An 18,632-nucleotide genomic window follows, 5' to 3' on the forward strand; every position below is an offset into this window, starting at 1 on the left:
ACGATCCATGATATTTTATTAAATATGTATCGTTAGTAAAACTCGCAGTTTAATCACATACAGAAATTATTGTTACTTTGTACATCGATAAACTATAAATTATTGCCATCATGGCTTAGATTTTTTCTTTTCAGTCTTTTGATTTTCTACTAAGAAGGCTAGGACACAGGAATGTACTACAAAAGCTTATGATGATGTCTCGGACAGCGAGGGGCTGCGACAGATAGTATCAGCTTGGACGCAGTCACTTAACGGACCAACTTAAACAAAAGCTAGTGATGTTCACTCTCATTAGGTCGTGGCACGAAGAGGTTAATGAAGATATATTATTATCTTAATATCAATCTAGCATAACGCTTCGGGGCCGCAGCCACCGGTGGCGGCACAGAGGGGGGCGACGGCTGCGCGGGGGGCGCGGACGTCAGGAGCGGGGACATCCACAAGCATCATTATGCGCTCGCAGTCTCTAACGGCTCAGCCACGACATTGGTCTAAGCTGACAGCGGCGGCCATAAATTGAAGCGAGACACAGCGATGGGGATTTTCATTCGCACGTATGGCTGCCGCTCACCGCTGTCGCGCTTAGACCAATGTCGTGGCTGGGCCATAAGAGGAGCCACTTAAAACAAATGCTAGTGATACTTACTCTCATTAGGCCGTGGCACGAAGAGGTTATGCAGGTGTCTTAATATCTTCCTAGCGTATCTCTTCGGCGCCGCAGCTACCGGTGGAGGCACGGCGGGGGGCGGCGGCTGCGCGGGGGGCGCGGGCGGCAGCAGCGGGGACAGCCAGGAGCAGCACACGCGGACACAGTCGCGGAGCGCCTCGTGCTCGTGGAGAGGCAGGGAGAGACCGAAGCGGATCACTTCGAGGACCCATTCCACCTGGTAACACCGTTATATGTAAGCTATGGGTAAAAGTAAGGTATAAATACTTAGGTATTCGGCTATTTAAAAAAACCCGGTATTCATTGACCAAAGCCTTAGAGTAGGTCTACTTTTTGAATTATGCAGTGTTTTTTTTATGGGCTCTTCCACAGTTCTCAATTCCTAACAGATTCCCTTGAAATTTTGTGACTGCATTCAATGATGGATATATTTGTCAATCCAAATTTTTCAGAATGCCGCAGTTCACATAAACGTATGAAGAGGCAATAAGCGTTTTTCAATTTTACATTTTTTAAGCTTCTTGCAAAATTTTCACGGTTTACATTTTAACCTTTAATATCTAAAACTTTTCATAATTCGCACACAATTCTTCTCATTAAAAATTAATTCAGTTAGGATGACATATTCTTCCTGTAGGCCTAGCACATGATGGCCGCGAGAGTATGTCGCCGCGAGATAGATGACACGTCTTCTTCTAACTGTATTAATGACATAAGGACGGGTAGTCTATCTCGCGGCGACATACTCTCGCGGCCATCATGTGCTAGGCCTACTGGTGAATATCGAATATGATTTGGCACTAGTGCACTAACTCAAAAGTCTCATTAGTCTGTCGGGTACTTTTGAGCTTTGTGAATATTACCTCGGCGTCGGTGGTGAGCGGGCTGGGCTCGTGCGAGGTGAGCTGGCGCACGACGGCCAGCACGACGTCGCGCCCCGCGCCGGCCGCGCCGCCCACGGCGCCCAGCACGCCGTGCCCGCCGCCCTCCAGCGGCAGCGAGCTCCACTCGGCGTACATACCGCCTGAATCCTTGTTCTGCAAAATATAATAAAAATAAAATAAATTAGTTTTTCTTTACAGAAACAAAGAACATTTGCACATTATCTCTCTATTACTTCCCATCTTTTAAGGTGCTGTTACAACTTAAAGCTTAATCATTCTCTCTTAATCAAGCGTCATAATAGTTATAGGGCAGGTATATAATATGTATATATGTATAGTATATGTAAGTATATTTATGTACATTTGTAAGTAAGTATACTCGTATTATGTAGTTTTATTTTTGTAAACGTTTGTATGATGTGATATGTATGTAACCATTTAGGTTTATTAAGTAGATATTCAATTTCTCGTCTTGTTATATTTCTTGCACAGGTCTATTAGCTCTTATTGATCTCTGTTTGGCCCAAAGGTTAGCTGGTAGAGAATACCTTTTGGTATTAAGTTCGCCTTTTGTACATTTTTTTACTGTGCAATAAAATTTAAATAAATAAATAAATAAATAAATCATTTACAAATTATTATAATTATATAAAAAATTTTTGATTGCTTCTTACCATGTCACGTCTGTTGCAACAGTGCAGAAGATTTGTGGCTCTATCACATTCACTCTTAAGTAAATGTTAAAATGTACACAAGAGACACCAAAATGATTGCACTAAAACAACTGACTGAGACATGTTATCTATTTACACATGACACATTGTCCATCTGGCAAACAAAAGTTTCATGTTAACAACAATGTATTATATATGAGTCACTTGCAGACATAATTGGATTAATTGTCATTAGCACTATTAGCAGCCTATTTGTGACATGTGTTCACGAGTTTTAGTAGGAAAGGGAAAACTAGTTAATTCATTAAAATTATTATTTACCAGCTTTTGCCTGCGGCTTCGCTCGCGTTAAATTGCGGAATGATCCATACAAACTTCCTCCCCCAATTATAGGGAAGTGGGGGTTAAGAAAGAGACAAAAAGTAGCCTATGTCACTCTTCATCCCTTCAACTATCTCCACTTAAAATATCACGTCAATTTGTCGCTTCGTTTCGCCGTGAAAGACAGACAAACAAACAGACACACACTTTTCCATGTATAATATTAGTATGGATTATTTAATAAGCAGGCAGGCAGTTAAAAAACTAATATAGCCTGTATCCAGTGATCATTATGCCAATAATCATAGCCGAGTTGTAGATGTGATGTGCTTGTCTAGTCTATTTGTAAACTGATTCACATTTTGTGCTGAGACCACGTCTTCTGGGAGTTTGTTCCAAGATCTCACTTCCCAATTGCTCAAAAAGTGTTTTATAAACACCTTATGCCAATAATCATAGCCGAGTTGTAGATGTGATGTGCTTGTCTAGTCTATTTGTAAACTGATTCACATTTTGTGCTGAGACCACGTCTTCTGGGAGTTTGTTCCAAGATCTCACTTCCCAATTGCTCAAAAAGTGTTTATAAGGGTTATTGTGAGATCTATCATATCTAGCTTTAAGTGATGACCTCTCAGACGAGTGTTGTTATTACGCTTGAACATCTCTTGAAATTCCTTGAGGTCATAATATGGCTTCCATGCATGCTTACTGGATTAATACTGACTGATAATGTAAATCAATAGAAGTTTACACAGTTAATGCATCTGGATTAAAGAATAATAGTTTTATAGTTATAATTAGTAATGTCCTATCTATGTGAAATGATAATATGTATCATCCTCCAAAACATGTTTCAACTCCCAATGTTTGTAAAGTCTAAACAACGGCTTACATAAGTCCACTTGAGGTGCATGATATTCAATACAAGCCTGCTACAGGCCTCTTAGTACTAATCAATCAAAATTCTAAAGTAATGAGACACACCTTAATCCAACCCTGAACGTATAATATGCAGGTTAAAACTATGATTATAACAGCATAAGAAAGGTTACTCACCTTATGGTTGACTCTATTGAAGATTCCCACATTCATAAATAAGGTATAACGGTGCCGTCGGCTGTCCCGTTCGTCTCCAAGTCAACGCGCAGCAAGCTGCTTCGTAAACAATAACAAAACACACTTAAAAACGATGTTGTGATTTGTGAACTCACAGACTAAGCTAATGCTTTATAATGCTATTAGTTTAAAAATTGATGTATTCTATACAGGTAGAAAGTCTGTATCCCGAGTTATTTCTTGCAGATTTTCACAAGTTTTCACCCTTTTTTCTGCTACTGTATATGTCATGTCAACACGTCAATGTCAAGCGCTTTGACATTTGGTTGATGTACCACAGATAAACTAGGAATGCTAAAACTTACTACTCACTATCCGGCATGATGCACTGCAAAGAGTAGTATAATCAAAGAATATAATACTCACTAGGAGAAGAACGATAACTCCATACGGAAATATGTCCCGTTGAAAAATAAGAGTATAATTTATAATATAGTATATGATGCACTGTTCTAGGAGTCCTATAGTTGGGCGTACCGTACCATGGTTTGATCCAGCTAGAATTTGATCAGCATGGTATATCCATTTATCATCATCATCATCATTGGCCTTTACGTCTATTAAAGACGGTTTTATGGTGTAACATTCGAGAGGCACCTTTTTTGGTGACTTAATAGACCGATGCCAGACCGACATGGTCTACCGCAGGATAGACAAGTGAGACAAGAGAAGTAATTATAAGCAAGTGCAGCAAACTAAGTCTCATCACAAATTCTGCGACCCTCCACAACGCATTTGCGCCACTCCGTTCGTTGCTCTGCCAGTGTTGGTGGTCAATATGAAAGGCAGTCATGTCCCTCTTTGCGCAGTCTTTAAAACGAAGCAACTGCCTTCCTAACGCTACGCTTTGCATTCGCGACTGCACCAAGAAGAACACGACGAGGTAGTCGAGAGGGTTCCATCCTGTGCACATGCCATAGCCAACGCAGACGTCTCTGTTTAAGCCAGCGTTCCCACTTAGTGACCGGCCACACCAGAGCGTCGCGTGTCTCGGGGCGCGCAACGGACGTCCGCGCCACGCCGCCTCAGTGTAATTCAAAAAACGTTTCCTCAGTACATTTTGTATAGGAAGGACGTAAGACGCGCCCCAGGTGGCGTGGCGGCGGCGTGGCGCGCGCCGCGCCTTACGTCCTTCCTATACAAAATGTACTGAGGAGACGCTTTTTGAATTACACTCAGGTGGCGTGGCGCCGACGTCCGTTGCGCGCCCCGAGACACGCGACGCTCTGATGTGGCCGGTGCCTTAAGCGTCGCGTGTCTCGGGGCGCGCAACGGACGTCCGCGCCACGCCACCTGAGTGTAATTCAAAAAACGTCTCCTCGGTACATTTTGTATAGGAAGGACGTAAGACGCGCCGCCACTTGGCGCGCGCCACGCCGCCGCCACGCCACCTTGTTTACTATATATTTTAGCAGTCCTTGAAATCTAGTAGACATTTATTTTACCATGAACAGTTTTATTGTGTACCCGAGTGTTTTGTTTCATATTGATTTTTGAAATGGGAATAAAACAACTGTGTTGTTAAAAAAAGGATTTATTGAAAACAGTTTTCTAGACTTTATGCTCAAATTGCGTAGTACTAGTACATGCTGGCACCGAATATGTTAATAATTTAAGCTAAGAGAGCAGAACACTTAAACAACTTATTAATACAAAATTTAAAATCATAATTTATTGTTAGTTTAGTTTTAACAAAAATATTCATTGTTCATAGAATTTGAAACTACAACATTTGTCTAAAAGGTGATAATTTGATAAGATCTAATTTTTAATTAATTACTCAGTCATTGTTCCAACTATGTTCTTAGTTTTTAAAATCATACTTTTAACCTTAATGTTTTTTTGAATATCTACATTACATTTTACAGGTATTATGACTAGGTTTTATTAAAATTTAAATATGTTTCAAGTAAACCTCTAATCACATACTAAAGTTAGGCATTTAGTTAACATTATTCCAGCATCTTCAATCACAGACTTTTTCATGCTTATTCAATTTCAGACTTCTTTTCAGCCAATTTGCATTTTGCTTCATTCAGCTGCTCTTTCAAAGATGTTACTTCCTCCTCCAACTCTTTGACTCGGTTTTGCTCGTCAAGCAATAACCTTTCCAAATTTTCCAAATTGTTTGAATCCCCAGCGGACTGCAGAGCCTGTGTCAATACAGTAGTCTTTGCGAAGTCCTTCGCAGTTTCTGCTTCTCTAATGATCCTTTCTGACTTTTCCAACAGCTCAGCTTGTATCAATATCATAGTAACAAGGCGCCTAATGACAAATGCCAAGAAAATAGCAAAACCAGTGATGTAGAAGTTTCGCTGAGATCTAAAAAGTTTTACGTTGCCTTTCATTTCGGTCGAGAGATGTCCGTGGCTATCAGCATGTGAGTATTTCCTCATCTCCCTGACAGAATCCAACAGGAATAAGCTTAGTACGCCAAGTAGAACGTAGAAGTAAACGGCTGCATGCTCGCGGAACATGGCAAACAGCCGCGATCTGAAGAATTGCTGCCATCGTCGCGGACTGGCGATGGGCAGCATCAATATCGCCACTATCGCAATTTCGAAGTACAGGTAGCCGGCGATAAATGTCCACTGAATAGACATGATTCTTGGTAACAATTATTACTTATTCAATGAAACAGGTACGATAATGAAATTGAGACACTTCCACGAATTAGTCAAACTGCACTTTAAATTGAAATATCTCACAATATCGACGGAAAATAGAAAAAAGAAGTCAAACACAAAAATAGCATGTAAGCTTGTCAACAACAACCACAGACAATGTTATATGACAATTGACAGCTGATTCGTAACTTTTTCATTCGCTCTCTAATTAAACCTTTTATACACCACCGGATCGGATTGCGAGTGATGATTTCACACTTTAGCAAGTTTAGCACCTCACTCAGTTGTCTTTGATGTACTATGACAGGTCTACAGTCTATATGTAATCGAAAACTCTATGGTTGTACAAAAAAAAAGTTTATTGAATGTTGCAAAATTTCCAAAAAATAGTTTTTGAATAGATTATTTACAGAAAATAATGGCAAGTATAGAACTGGATATATGGAAAGGAGAATGGGGTCTAGCTTCAATTGATTCAGAATGTCTCAAAGTCTTAGTAAGTATTTAACAATATTTTTCATATAACCTCTGCCACGCGAAGGCCGGTGTATCTGAAATTATTAATTTTCTTTTCTTCCACAGACCTATATGAAATTTATTGGAGTGCCAGTAAAAGTGCGAGAATCAAACAATCCATTTTTCACACCCAAAGGAAGGCTTCCAGTCATGCGCGATGGGCGCACCGTCCTTACTAATTTTGAAGAAGTAGTTGATCACTTAAAGACCCTGGTAAGTGTAGGAGCTTTTCCAAAGTGGTATTCTAAATATTATTAATCATAAATTGTGAACATTAACTTAAAATTTTTGTTAAATGAGAATGTTTTATTAATCAATATTTCATCATCAGCATTACAGCACTGATGTCCACCTAAACACCAAGCAGGCAGCCGAAGCCAGTGCCTTTACCCAGTACCTGAGTGAGAAACTTTACCCCGCATACCAGTTTGCGTGGTGGGTTGATGAGAAAAACTATACAGATTTGACTCGGGCCACATATGCTAAGGCTTTGAGACTTCCTTCAACTTCTACTATCCCTCCAAATACCAAACGGCTGCTAAAGAGATGATTGATGCACTCTATGGAGAGCATACAGACCTTAGAGAAATAGAAAAAACAGTAAGTTGAATAACAATACATATAATAATAAAATACATGTGACTTATAACTTTGTTAGGACCAAAACATTTTCAGAACTGATTCTACAATATTATAAGATCAGTTTATCAAAATAATTTACTAGGTTTTACAAGACACAAAAAAGTCATTATGGAGTCATAATCAATATTCTCAGGCTTCCTTTATCCTTTGTAAAATTTTACTTACCAATTCCAGATATACAGTGAAGCAGAAAAGTGCCTTAAAACCCTGTCAGACAGGCTCGGAGAGAGTGAATACTTCTTCGGTAACCGGCCCTCCTCATTTGATGCCACTGTGTTTGCATACCTCGCTCCTCTAGTCAAAGCTCCATTCCCAAATGCAACACTGGCCAATCATGTTAAAGGCATTGCAAACTTAACAAGGTTTGTGGCGAGGATTAATCAGAAAAACTTCAGACAGGTTACAGATGGTAAGTTGATGTTAAGCTTGTTTACTAAGGCCCACTTGCACCAACCACTTAACTCAGGGTAAGTGGGCTGTCATCTGTCAAATTCATTATAAAATGGTGGGTTAACCCTCTTCCTCCACATCCTTCATCAAAAAATATATATTAAAAAAAAAACCGAACATTCTCCTCACATGTGAAAGTCAACACTACGGTAACACCAAGCCAACACTGACATTGGCAAATTCGCCCTGTGCAATTGGCAGGGAGTAAAAGCCAAAGCAGAAAAAAAAACCCTCCATTTTCGTTGGTGCAAATGGCCCTAACCTAATGCACAGAGTATTTAAGTTTTTTATAATGTAAATATTATTATTGGTTTACTTTTTAATTTGATGATTATTATCGTTTGTATCAATTATTTTCTTATTATTATGTTGTGACGATCTTTTTGTGAATTGGTGCTATTTTTAATTTAAAATAACATGTAATTTTCATCAAGAAATAAATATAATCTAATCTAATCTAATCTATTGTCACAGTTTCGTTTTCTTTCAACCCCTTATTTGCCAAGAGTGGCACTGAAGCTTTAGTAGTTTTATGTGTTCTGCCTACTCCTTTATGGGATACAGGCGTGATTGTATGTATGTAAATATTGTTATCTGATTACCAACAATCCAAGACTGTTAGTGTAGTTCATGTAAGGATATCTTGTAGCTACTGATGCACCCATGATGGATTTGGCACTTAGCCAATTACTTTTCAAAAACCAAACAAGGGATGGTTATGGATTGAATGTTGTTATACTGGAATTTATTTAAGATATGAAATGCCCCCTTTATATTACCTGTTATGCAGAAGTATGTTACCTGTTACTGTACATTTATGTTAGTATTTATGGTAAATGTTACTGGCTATAATAATTGTTCACTAATTTCAGAGTACAACAGACAGAATGCCAAACAGCAGTCAACAGGCACGCAGTCTGACCGCGAAGCAGCCAACTTCCCGCACCAGACACGTAACAAACTGCTCGCGGCGCTGTTTGCTGCCATCGCCATGACTGGCTATGCTGTGGCCAATGGCATGTTCCAGGTTAGTCATCTGTAAAAATAATCTAATTCATATCATTTTGTAAACTGTGTTAACTTAGCACACAAAGATTAAGGGCCAGTTGCATCAACCACATTTGACAGACATATCATCGTCACGCAGCAGACGTCTATGGAACTTCCCATACTTTTTTTTTTTTTTTTTTTTTAATTATAAATGGGCTTACTCTTGACCACAGATAATACTATACAATTTAACGAACGCTTTAACGGTGACAGACGGTTTGATGCAACCGACCCTAAAAGTCAGTAATGGGTTAGTTTTTTTTTGGGTCATTAATTTGGATAGTTTTTGCTTTTAGAGTAAGTTGTGTTATGAAAAAAAAAACAGTCGAATTGAGAACCTCCTCCTTTTTTTGAAGTCGGTTAATGAGGTTTCATCTGTAATCTCTCCATAATGATTGTCATAATTTGTACCAATTTTTTCCTTTTGCATTTGGGCCTAAAAGTTAAAATATAAAAACTATAAACAGTGTGGTTCTTCCAAAATGAACACTATTAATTAGGTACCTACTTTTTGCCAATACTGAAAATATTTACTATTTGTTGCATGTATGACTTAGCTTTAAATAATATTACAAATGCTTTGTTTCTTTCCAATAGTGTCTTTGCATGAATATTACTCCTCCTTGCTTACTTACTATCCAAATTAAACAACAAAGTTGTATTCTTATTCATTCTCACTTATCTAACACTTGGCTAAACGGCTGTTTTTTGTTCAGGATCTGAAAGATTTCGAACACTCCCAAGACTACAACGAGATGTTTGAGAATGACGAAGACGACAACTGACGCGCGTGGGAGCGCTAGCGCCGCCCGCCCTAGCACACGCTCTTACCGGCTCCTGCATCTACTATATTAGCTAGTTTGGCGATCTCAAGCAAAAGATACCATACTGTTGCTTAACACATTACCAGACAAAAAATGACGCAGTACATCAGAAACCGGACGTAATTTATTAACGCCCGCTTGGCGAGAACCCGGCATCTGACCAAAGTTTAAGAATGCCCACTAGGCGGGTTTTTGTTGCGGAAGTGTTAAACATAAGGCCACTAACAAGTTTTTAGTACACAAGCAAATTTTGTCTTTGTGGTGAGCAACAATATGGGACCTTTTATTGAAAACGTCACAAATACTCTGGCAAACCAACTTTGACAGTAATACAGGCGGGTAATGCAACTTCATGACCTACAGTTTGTGTCTGTTGCGTTGCTCTAAATATCTGGAACTGGGGATTCTAATATGCATAGACTTTGTTTATTAGTTTTAACTTACACTATAAATTTATGTGGTAGCCATTAAACTTGAAATATTACAACCAAGTTTAAAGTTATGAACAGATTGGTGTGGCTCAAAAGTTTAGGTACAGTTGAGTTCATAAATATCTGCACATTTCTTCACCTTAACTCGTAGCAATTAAGGTGAAAAAATGTACACATATTTATGAACTCTACTGTACCACCTAGACACAAGTTTCTAAATTAGTTAAGTAACCAAATTGGCCTGTTCCTACTGATGAAGCTGGTTTTCCAAAGTGGAAAGTTTTATAAGTGCTCTTGGCCTATGGCGGTGTTTAGACGTAGCATAGTACCTCATTAAATGCCTATGTCGAAAAGTGCGCTATTGGAGATATTATTATTACTTCTTTTTATTTCTGAATAGACCAAGGGTACTTCTTATGTTATGAGCTATAAGGGCTTTCGTCAATGATTTTGCAAAGCAATTATTGAGATAATAAAGTGATGGTGTATGATAATATTGATAATTTAAAGCCTAGCCAGAAATATATATGACTAGAATTAGAATTAGAATTATTTATTGCATATCACATTACAGGCATTGGGTGGAGTGGAACATATAGGTATACATGTGACACCCTGTAAGGGCACAGCAATATAGAGGGCTACAAGTAGGTAATTACTTAGATTAAAATATGATTATATACATTATTTTACACATTTCGTTACATTAACATACATTCAATAATTATCATTTGGTCTTACTAATACTATTACATTATTTCCTTACAAAAAATAAAGCACTATTGTATTTTCACTTACTGACTAAAATATTCGTTCATATTATAGAAACACTCGTTAACTAAAAACTGTTTCAGATGTTTTTTAAATTGATTAATGTTTTGCAGTTCTTTAATAGAGTTCGGAAGGTGATTGTAGATTTTTATAGTCATAAAATGTGGGCTACTTGTGACAAGTTTTAGTTTAGAAAAAGGCAATTTTAGTTGCTTAACATTACGGTTATTTCTTTTAATTTGGGTTGTATCTTGGTATGAGTACAAATCTAGGTGTTTCCTAACGAATTTACATGATTCGAATATATACATACACGCAACGGTCAATATTTCAAGTTTAATAAAATAAGGTTTACATGATTCCATCTGATCTATGTTTACTAGAGTTCTGATGCATTTTTTTTGCAGAATGAATACTTTTTCAATATCGCAGCTATTTCCCCAAAGAACCAGGCCATACGATATACGTGAATATGCATATGCGTAATATGCTGCAAGGGATGTCTGTAGATCCGAGACTCGCTTTAGATGCTGAAGAGCGAATATAAAGGATGATAATTTTTTTGACAATTTTATAATATGTTCTTTCCAGCTCATATTAGAGTCTAATTCTATTCCTAATAGGGTGGCAGAGCTCACTGTATCTAATTTAGAATTTTTATATTGAAAGTCTATTGCCAGTGATGATTTTTGATGAGGTTTAAATTCGATGATTTTTGTTTTATTTATATTGAGCTCTAGGTTATGGGAATGTAGCCAATTTGTAATTTTATCTAAGGTTGACTGTAATTTATTCTCAACTTCTATAGTAGTAGCACATGAGAACATTATAGACATATCATCTGCGAAAAGCGTGCTATGTTGGTCCAGTATCTTAGGAAGATCATTTATGTAGATGATAAATAGAATACAACCTAAGACGCTGCCTTGAGGGATAGACCCTCTAACGGGGACTTTATCAGATCTGATGTGTTGTATTGTTGCTCTATCGAAGTCCCTATACTCTATTTCTACATACTGGGAACGATTACTCAAATAAGACTTAAACCAGTCCAGCGCAATACCTCTAACACCTATGTTATATAATTTATCTAAAAGGATTTCATAACGGACTCTATCGTAAGCCTTACTCATGTCGAGTAAGAGACCCACAGCGTATTGTTTATCATTTATAATATTAAATATCTCTAAGGCATATTTATAGATTGCTAAGGTCGTCGAATGATTTTTCCTAAAGCCATTTTGGTTTTCACTAAAGATTTTGAATTTTTCACAAAAGGCGTAAAGGCGCTTTACCATAGCGGTTTCAAAAATTTTCGACGACGTGGGTAATAGAGAGATTGGTCGGTAGTTGTTTATCTCTGAGGTATCTCCCTTTTTGTGGATGGGTTTTATTAATGAGATTTTTAACGCATCGGGAAAAATACCTTGAGAAAAGGATTGATTTAATAGAAAAGTGTAGGGGCTGCATAAAGATTCTGCGCATGATTTTAATAGAACTGGGGGGATCTCATCTATGCCGAAGGTCGATTTATTTTTAAGATTTTTTAGAATTTTGAATACTTCTTCAGGTTGAGCAGGCCGGAGGAAGAATGAGTTATTTATTGAGTTTATTAGAGGTTGCCTGTTTACTGGGGTAGAGCAATCGTTTCCAATGGAGGAGAAAAAACCATTAAATATGTTGGCTATTTTTTGGGGATCGTTAATTGAGTTTTGGTCAGGTGTTTTGATTTTAAAGTTTATTTTATTTTGTGATGTGTTTTTATTTGTCTCATTATTTATTATGTGCCACATAGTTTTAGTTTTATTTTGGGAGTTATAGAACTGGCTCTTGTTGTGCAGTTTTTTTGATTTATGTATTGCTTTTTTCAGTATTTTGCAATATAATTTATAGTAATTTCTTAATATAGTATTTTCTGACTGTTGTACTAGTTTTTTTAATAGCCTTTTGTTACGGCAAGATATTTTTAATCCCGGTGTTAGATAAGATTTTTTTGGTTTTAATGTTATGTCAATTTTTGGAATGCATTTATCAAGGAGATCTTTCAAAGTGTTTTCGAATGAATTATAATTATCATTTACGGTTTTATTTATATTAATAATTGTATCCCATTTAATTTGTTGAAGTTCGTTTTTAAAATTACTTATATTTTTATCATTAAATAATCTTTTCCGTATAACCCAAGGTTGTGTACTTAATGAAACTGTTGGTGTACTTATCAAGACACCCTTGTGGTCTGAGAAGCCTAATTCGTTTACATTCACTTTCCAGCCCGTAGTTTTAAAATTTGTAAACAATAAATCTATACAAGTAGAGCTTGAATGCGTTACCCTTGTGGGATCCTGAACTCTTTGGTGGAAATTATGCGATAGCATCAAGTTACATATTCTATGTTTTTCACTACTATCTGAAAGAAAATTTATATTTAGGTCACCTCCAATTATTACACGTTTTTTCTTGTCTTTACATGCAATTATACTTAATAATTGATTTAGGCGAGTAAAGAAAGTTTCTGTTTCCCGTTTACAATTTGGCCAGTAAATATTAATTATTAGCAGATTGTGTTTTGGCAATTCAACTGCACACACCTCGAAAATCATTTCTAAAGATAATGATGTAATATCAGGCCTCTCAAAATATTCAATACCACGCTTTAACATTATGAATACACCGCCGCCTTCATGATGTTCGCGGCAAAAGAACGAGCATATGTTATAGTTAGTAATGTTTACTAAGTCTTTTTTTATTTTATTTAACCATGACTCAGAAACACATATGACGTGGGTTTGTGGATAATCTTCTGTAAATGCCTCTAATATATGAATTTTATTCCATACGCTTTGCATATTTTGGTACAAAATGCCGAAGTTAGGCTCGAAAAAATGTTTTTCTTGTAGCGTCTTCATTTGGAGGTTGAGTTGTCGTACTTGACGTCGATGCCAGCGGAGCCGATGAGTGAGTAGGTATTGTCTGTAGCGACTGTAGCTCGGGTACTTTTTGTCGGTCGTTCATTTTGTGCACTTGTGAGCAGGTTACGGTGTCCTCGGCGGGTTGCTTCATGACGTGGGTGCTTCCGGTTTCTTCAATGTACGGTTTTCCATTTATAAATAAACGGTCATTTCTAATTGTTGCGTGACAGCCTTCTCTTCTTGCTTTTTGTAGGATTCGTCGTAGTTCCTGCTTTTTCTTCAGGTCCGCAGGGCTGAGGAATTCAGTTACGCTAAGGCCCGCTTCTTTGAAGGTTTCACTGTTTTCCAATATATATTTTTTTACCCTTTTACATATAAATTCAATTTTGACTGGTCTAGTTCTTCCTTTTTTGCCGATAAATGATATTGTATCTATATATCCCGCTACGTTAAAGTATAAGAGGTCGTAGCAAATGTTGGAAATTTTTTCTATGATGTCATTTTCGCTTTCCCAGTAGTTTTCTGCTAGGCCGTGTAAGACTAACACCTTTTCAGATGAGTTCATAGTTTTCTCATTACTTGTAATTTTGTTTAATTCCTGAATCTGGGTTCGTAGGGTTTCATTTTCAGTTTGTAGCGCATAACATTTTTGGTTCAGTGTTTCAATTTTACAATTTATGTCGATTATATTTTGTTTAAGTTCTGTCTGTTCCGTAGATATCTTTTTAAAGTTCAACTCAAAGTTTGATTTTATATCAGATATGGCAATTTGCATTTGTGTTTGTATAGACGTCTGTAATATTGATACGAGGTGTTTATTGTTTTCCTCCATCATAAGTCTAAATTTTGTTAGTGATATTTGGTCATCAGGTTGCTTATCTTCGCTGGAGGGTGTCAATGTATATGAGTATTTGGAACCTTGTAGAGATTCCTGCCGGAATGTATGCCCCTGGGGGACAGAGTAGAGTCACTGTCGCTTAGAGATTCTGGTTTATTTTGGGGGACCGGTCTTTTCCTTATAGTAACGTTAGAGTTATCTGCTATAGCAGGTTCGTCGGCGTATGTTGAAGAGAACTCGTTCTGCTGTAAGTTCATTCGCACTGGAGTATTTGCGTTATTTCCCTTAGGCTCCTTCGATCGGCATTGTGGACATTTCCAATTTCGTTTCCGTTCAGGAGACATGACGTTATCGAATAATTTAACTGGGACCCTGACACAGTCCAGATCATAGCACAAGCGACAAGATGAACACGTTAGGTATCTCTTCTCTCCTATTTCCACACGACAACCTTCACATATTAGCGCCATCTTGCGGTTTTGTTCAGAACTAGGATGAGACTACTTGAGGTTAATGCGCTTACTTAGTTGTTGGTTCGTCACTATGATAACAGATGGCGCTGTTCTCAATACTCAGTATATCGATGAGTTGCAATTTTGATCTTAAAATATATTATTTATAGTTTGATGTTACACAGAGTTTGATAACTGGAGATATTGTTTTTATCACTAAATGGTTGATTTCACTATGATTCCGTACCACAAGATCACTTTTCACTAAGTTTTTGCCTCGTACGCGAATGATTATGAGTAGATTATGGGTAGATTTTTATTTATTGATATTCGCTTACGTAGTCCGAATCTTGAGCGGATACCACTTGTGCACGACAAACATAATTGTAACTATCTTTAATAGCACTTAGTTCGATTATTAGTAACACTTTCTTTTTTTAATTAAATATTCTTCACGGAGTCAATGTTTACTCGGCTACTACTAGCGCCCTCCATCCTATACTATTGTCAGGAGGGCGCTGTTATTCTGATGTATGGGGTGACAGTTCAGTATAGTATGAAGAAAATAGTTCTAATAAAATTCCGCAAGATGGCGCGTAGTCATATATTTCTGGTCAGGTTTATAAATAATTTTGTCAAAAGTCAAATGGGCAGAGGGAGTCAAGTCACTTAGTTCCTACAGTCATTTGTTTTATTCTAAATTATCGTTTTTTTTAACTGAGATGTCCATGTTAAGACTCCCATTTTATTATGATGTTTGAAGCTGTGTCTTGCTTGGCTCAAAAATATTTTAATAGTGACATATCTAACAATGCATTTATAATAGTTATAGTGCTGTGTTATGGTACATGCCTCAATGATTTAACTGACATTTAATTCTATTTCAAATTATTTATCCATTTAGTGAGTGTTATTTAAGCGTTTTAGATTAATATCTTACACAAATAAAGTACAATGAATGTTTGATGACAATGAAATTGTTAAGTACATACATAATTATTATCATCACAATTTTGTAGTACACGCAGAGGAGCAATAATTTTTTTACGAGTATATCACTAATTCATAATAGTTATTTGTGAGTGTGCACGGGAAAACGTCCCACTTTGTCGATTGCTATAAAGCCGCTCTGTCAGTTTATTCATATAAAGATACAAGTAAATCTCGCCTTAATGGTAACCGACACAGTGGGACGTTTTACTAGAACATTTGTTTTAGAAGGGGGCAAAGTTGTTGTTTAACAGCACGTGCCAATAGCGAGTGGTTCAAAAAGTGGAATCTTGAGCGTTGCGAGGGTTTCAAGGCACGTAGGTTAAACAAACTTTGCCACCGTGTGAAACATTTTTCACCACACCAACACAATACTAACTGTAAAACATCAAATTGAATCAATTTCATCAAATGTATTCAATATTTAAGTTTCAAAATCGTCATTTATAAGTAAATTCTACCAGCCAGCTAAAGACATCAAGTTAAAATTAGTATGAAATTACTTTACACTCTTGTGGATAAAATGCAATTTTGCTACCCGTTTTCGAATAGCAAAATTGATCTTTACCAGTTGGCGTGGTGAAAAATTTATTATTTACTGCAGTGTGACGTTGATCTGCCTGCGTTTCATCTGCCACGCACGTGTCAACGCGGTTTACACTCTAAAATCTGCAATTCAGGGTACATACAAATAAAATTTCACTTTTCCAAAAAGTGACTCGCCTTAAAATCTATCGCCATAACTTCACTATTTTACGTTGGAATTTGTAAAAAGCTTTCTAGGTTGGCGGGGGCTGGAAAAGGGTTAAAATCCCTTATTGATGCAACTCTTATACGACATTCATTCCCTTTGAGGCATGTACTGTGTATGACTTCAGAGTGCTTTGTGTAGATGTTAGACAACGTTAGATGTATTTGAATGAGAAATATTGTTGGTTGTTAACTTATAAGGCATGAATAAATACATGCGCTGTTGATTTGGTGTTTATTTATCCCACAGTTGATAACATATACACCATAGTTTCCTTTTTGAAACATAAAAATTTACATTCTCAATACATCCTAAATTTAACCCCTAACGTAGCGTTCATACGCTGCGATCCATCGCAATTTTAACTTTCTATTGTGAAAAAGGAAACAATGGTGTATGTGTTCTCAACTGTATAAAATTCAAATTGACATTCCCTCAGCGGGACATTGCCCAGACTAGAGATGGGCCGAATATTCGGTAAATATTCGGTATTCGGCAAGATTTTCAATGTTCGTATTCGGCCGAATAGTTCGGTTACATTGCCGAATATTTACCGAATAAACAAAGTAAATAACTAATGAAGATCTTACGTATTCCATTGCATAATAAGCTCCTATTTTAGTAGCTTTCAAAGAAACTACTAAAAATGCGTCAAAATATAAACACCATTGTTTTGTAAAAAAGTTAAAAAAACCGTAGTTTAAGAGTTGAGAAGAGTTCAGAGTTGTTTTAACTAAGTTTTAGTTATCCACTAAATCATAAGAATAAGAACACAGTTGTAGTATGTATAACAATGATCAATCATTTCATAGTTTTAATCTTAACATTCGCTTTAAAAATATGGCGTAACCGAATATTCGGCCGAATGTTCGGTTCGGTAAGAGCTGAACCGAATGTTCGGCCGAATATTCGTATTCGGCAAAGTCCATATTCGGCCCATCTCTAGCCCAGACGAAGGATCATAGTACTTATAGTGCCCAATTACAATTACACATGCAGGTTTCCGTTGACGCGTCGATTCTGACATTTCCTTAGTCATAAACTAGGGCTTTTCATGTTTGTTGACCGAGAGACTTGGATGTTCAAGTGTCAGCAACTGATTGATCTGTGTTGTGACAGCGCCTGGCAGGATGGAGCTGGCGACGCACGCGGCTCCTGCACCGCGTGAGTGTCCTCAAGAAGCGACTCGACCGCGCACAACTCAAGACTAAAGCTAGTGATGATGCTAAACCGCCGTAAATAAACAAAAGACAAGCTGTTCCTATATACAATCAAATAGGTAGTTCCTTGTTAGTTGAATGCTAGTCTGTAAGAGTGATCTGTTTTCCGGCTGCTGCACCGCGTGAGAGTACTCAAGAAGCGACTCGACCGCGCGCAACGCAAGACAAAACAAGCGCGGATCCAGCTTCGTGCCGGGGGGGGGGGGGTCACGTGGTAAAGGCCCGGGCCCCAGGGGGGGGGTCACGTGGTCTATTGGTATGGCCAACTTAGGCTCCAGGGGGGGGGGGGGGTTATGACCCTCCCCCTGGATTCGCGCATGAGACAAAAGCTAGTGACGATGCTAAACCGCCGTAAATACAAAAGACAAGCTGTTCTCATATAATAAGTAGGTAATGTGTAGTGTCAGTTGGTATGTGACATGAGTGTTGCGGCTGGCGGCAGCTGAACCGCTATGGCACAGTATAATAAAGAGTACTATCGTACAGTATGCCCAGTATG

General features: G+C 37.6%; 4 protein-coding genes across 12 annotated transcripts in view; 1 reads left to right on the plus strand and 3 right to left on the minus strand.

The window, feature by feature from the left end:
- Positions 1-3,868, minus strand: part of LOC125234119 (ral GTPase-activating protein subunit beta) — a 31,024-nt gene extending 27,156 nt beyond the window's left edge. For 6 of the 7 annotated variants that reach the window (XR_007177937.1, XR_007177935.1, XR_007177933.1 and 3 more), the window contains exons 1-3: positions 3,603-3,868; positions 1,531-1,704; positions 647-884 (exon numbers count right to left, since the gene is read on the minus strand). Coding sequence is in view for 1 of the 7 variants with exons in the window: in XM_048140309.1 (XP_047996266.1) it covers positions 647-884; positions 1,531-1,704; positions 3,603-3,638 (448 nt within the window). In the remaining 6 variants the exon portion in view is untranslated. Of the gene's footprint in view, positions 1-646; positions 885-1,530; positions 1,705-2,225; positions 2,323-3,602 lie in introns of those variants that run through there. The other variant, XR_007177934.1, reaches the window with a different exon arrangement.
- The window catches only part of LOC125234127 (NAD-dependent protein deacetylase Sirt6), a 309,879-nt gene that overhangs the window by 232,942 nt on the left and 58,305 nt on the right, over positions 1-18,632 (minus strand). The gene's annotated exons all lie outside the window — the stretch shown is intronic.
- On the minus strand, positions 5,181-6,412 carry LOC125234142 (B-cell receptor-associated protein 31-like). The gene has a single exon (XM_048140343.1). It carries the CDS (start codon positions 6,263-6,265, stop codon positions 5,651-5,653), a length of 615 nt encoding a protein of 204 aa, XP_047996300.1. The 5' UTR covers positions 6,266-6,412; the 3' UTR covers positions 5,181-5,650.
- Positions 6,583-18,294, plus strand: LOC125234137 (metaxin-1). Its single transcript, XM_048140335.1, is given in 7 exon segments — positions 6,583-6,785; positions 6,872-7,018; positions 7,137-7,305; positions 7,308-7,405; positions 7,622-7,856; positions 8,770-8,924; positions 18,033-18,294. Coding segments are annotated over 7 exon segments (1,002 nt in total). The 5' UTR covers positions 6,583-6,707; the 3' UTR covers positions 18,153-18,294.

Source organism: Leguminivora glycinivorella, chromosome 15 (genome assembly GCF_023078275.1).
Source record: "Leguminivora glycinivorella isolate SPB_JAAS2020 chromosome 15, LegGlyc_1.1, whole genome shotgun sequence".
Taxonomy (NCBI): Eukaryota; Metazoa; Arthropoda; class Insecta; order Lepidoptera; family Tortricidae; genus Leguminivora; species Leguminivora glycinivorella.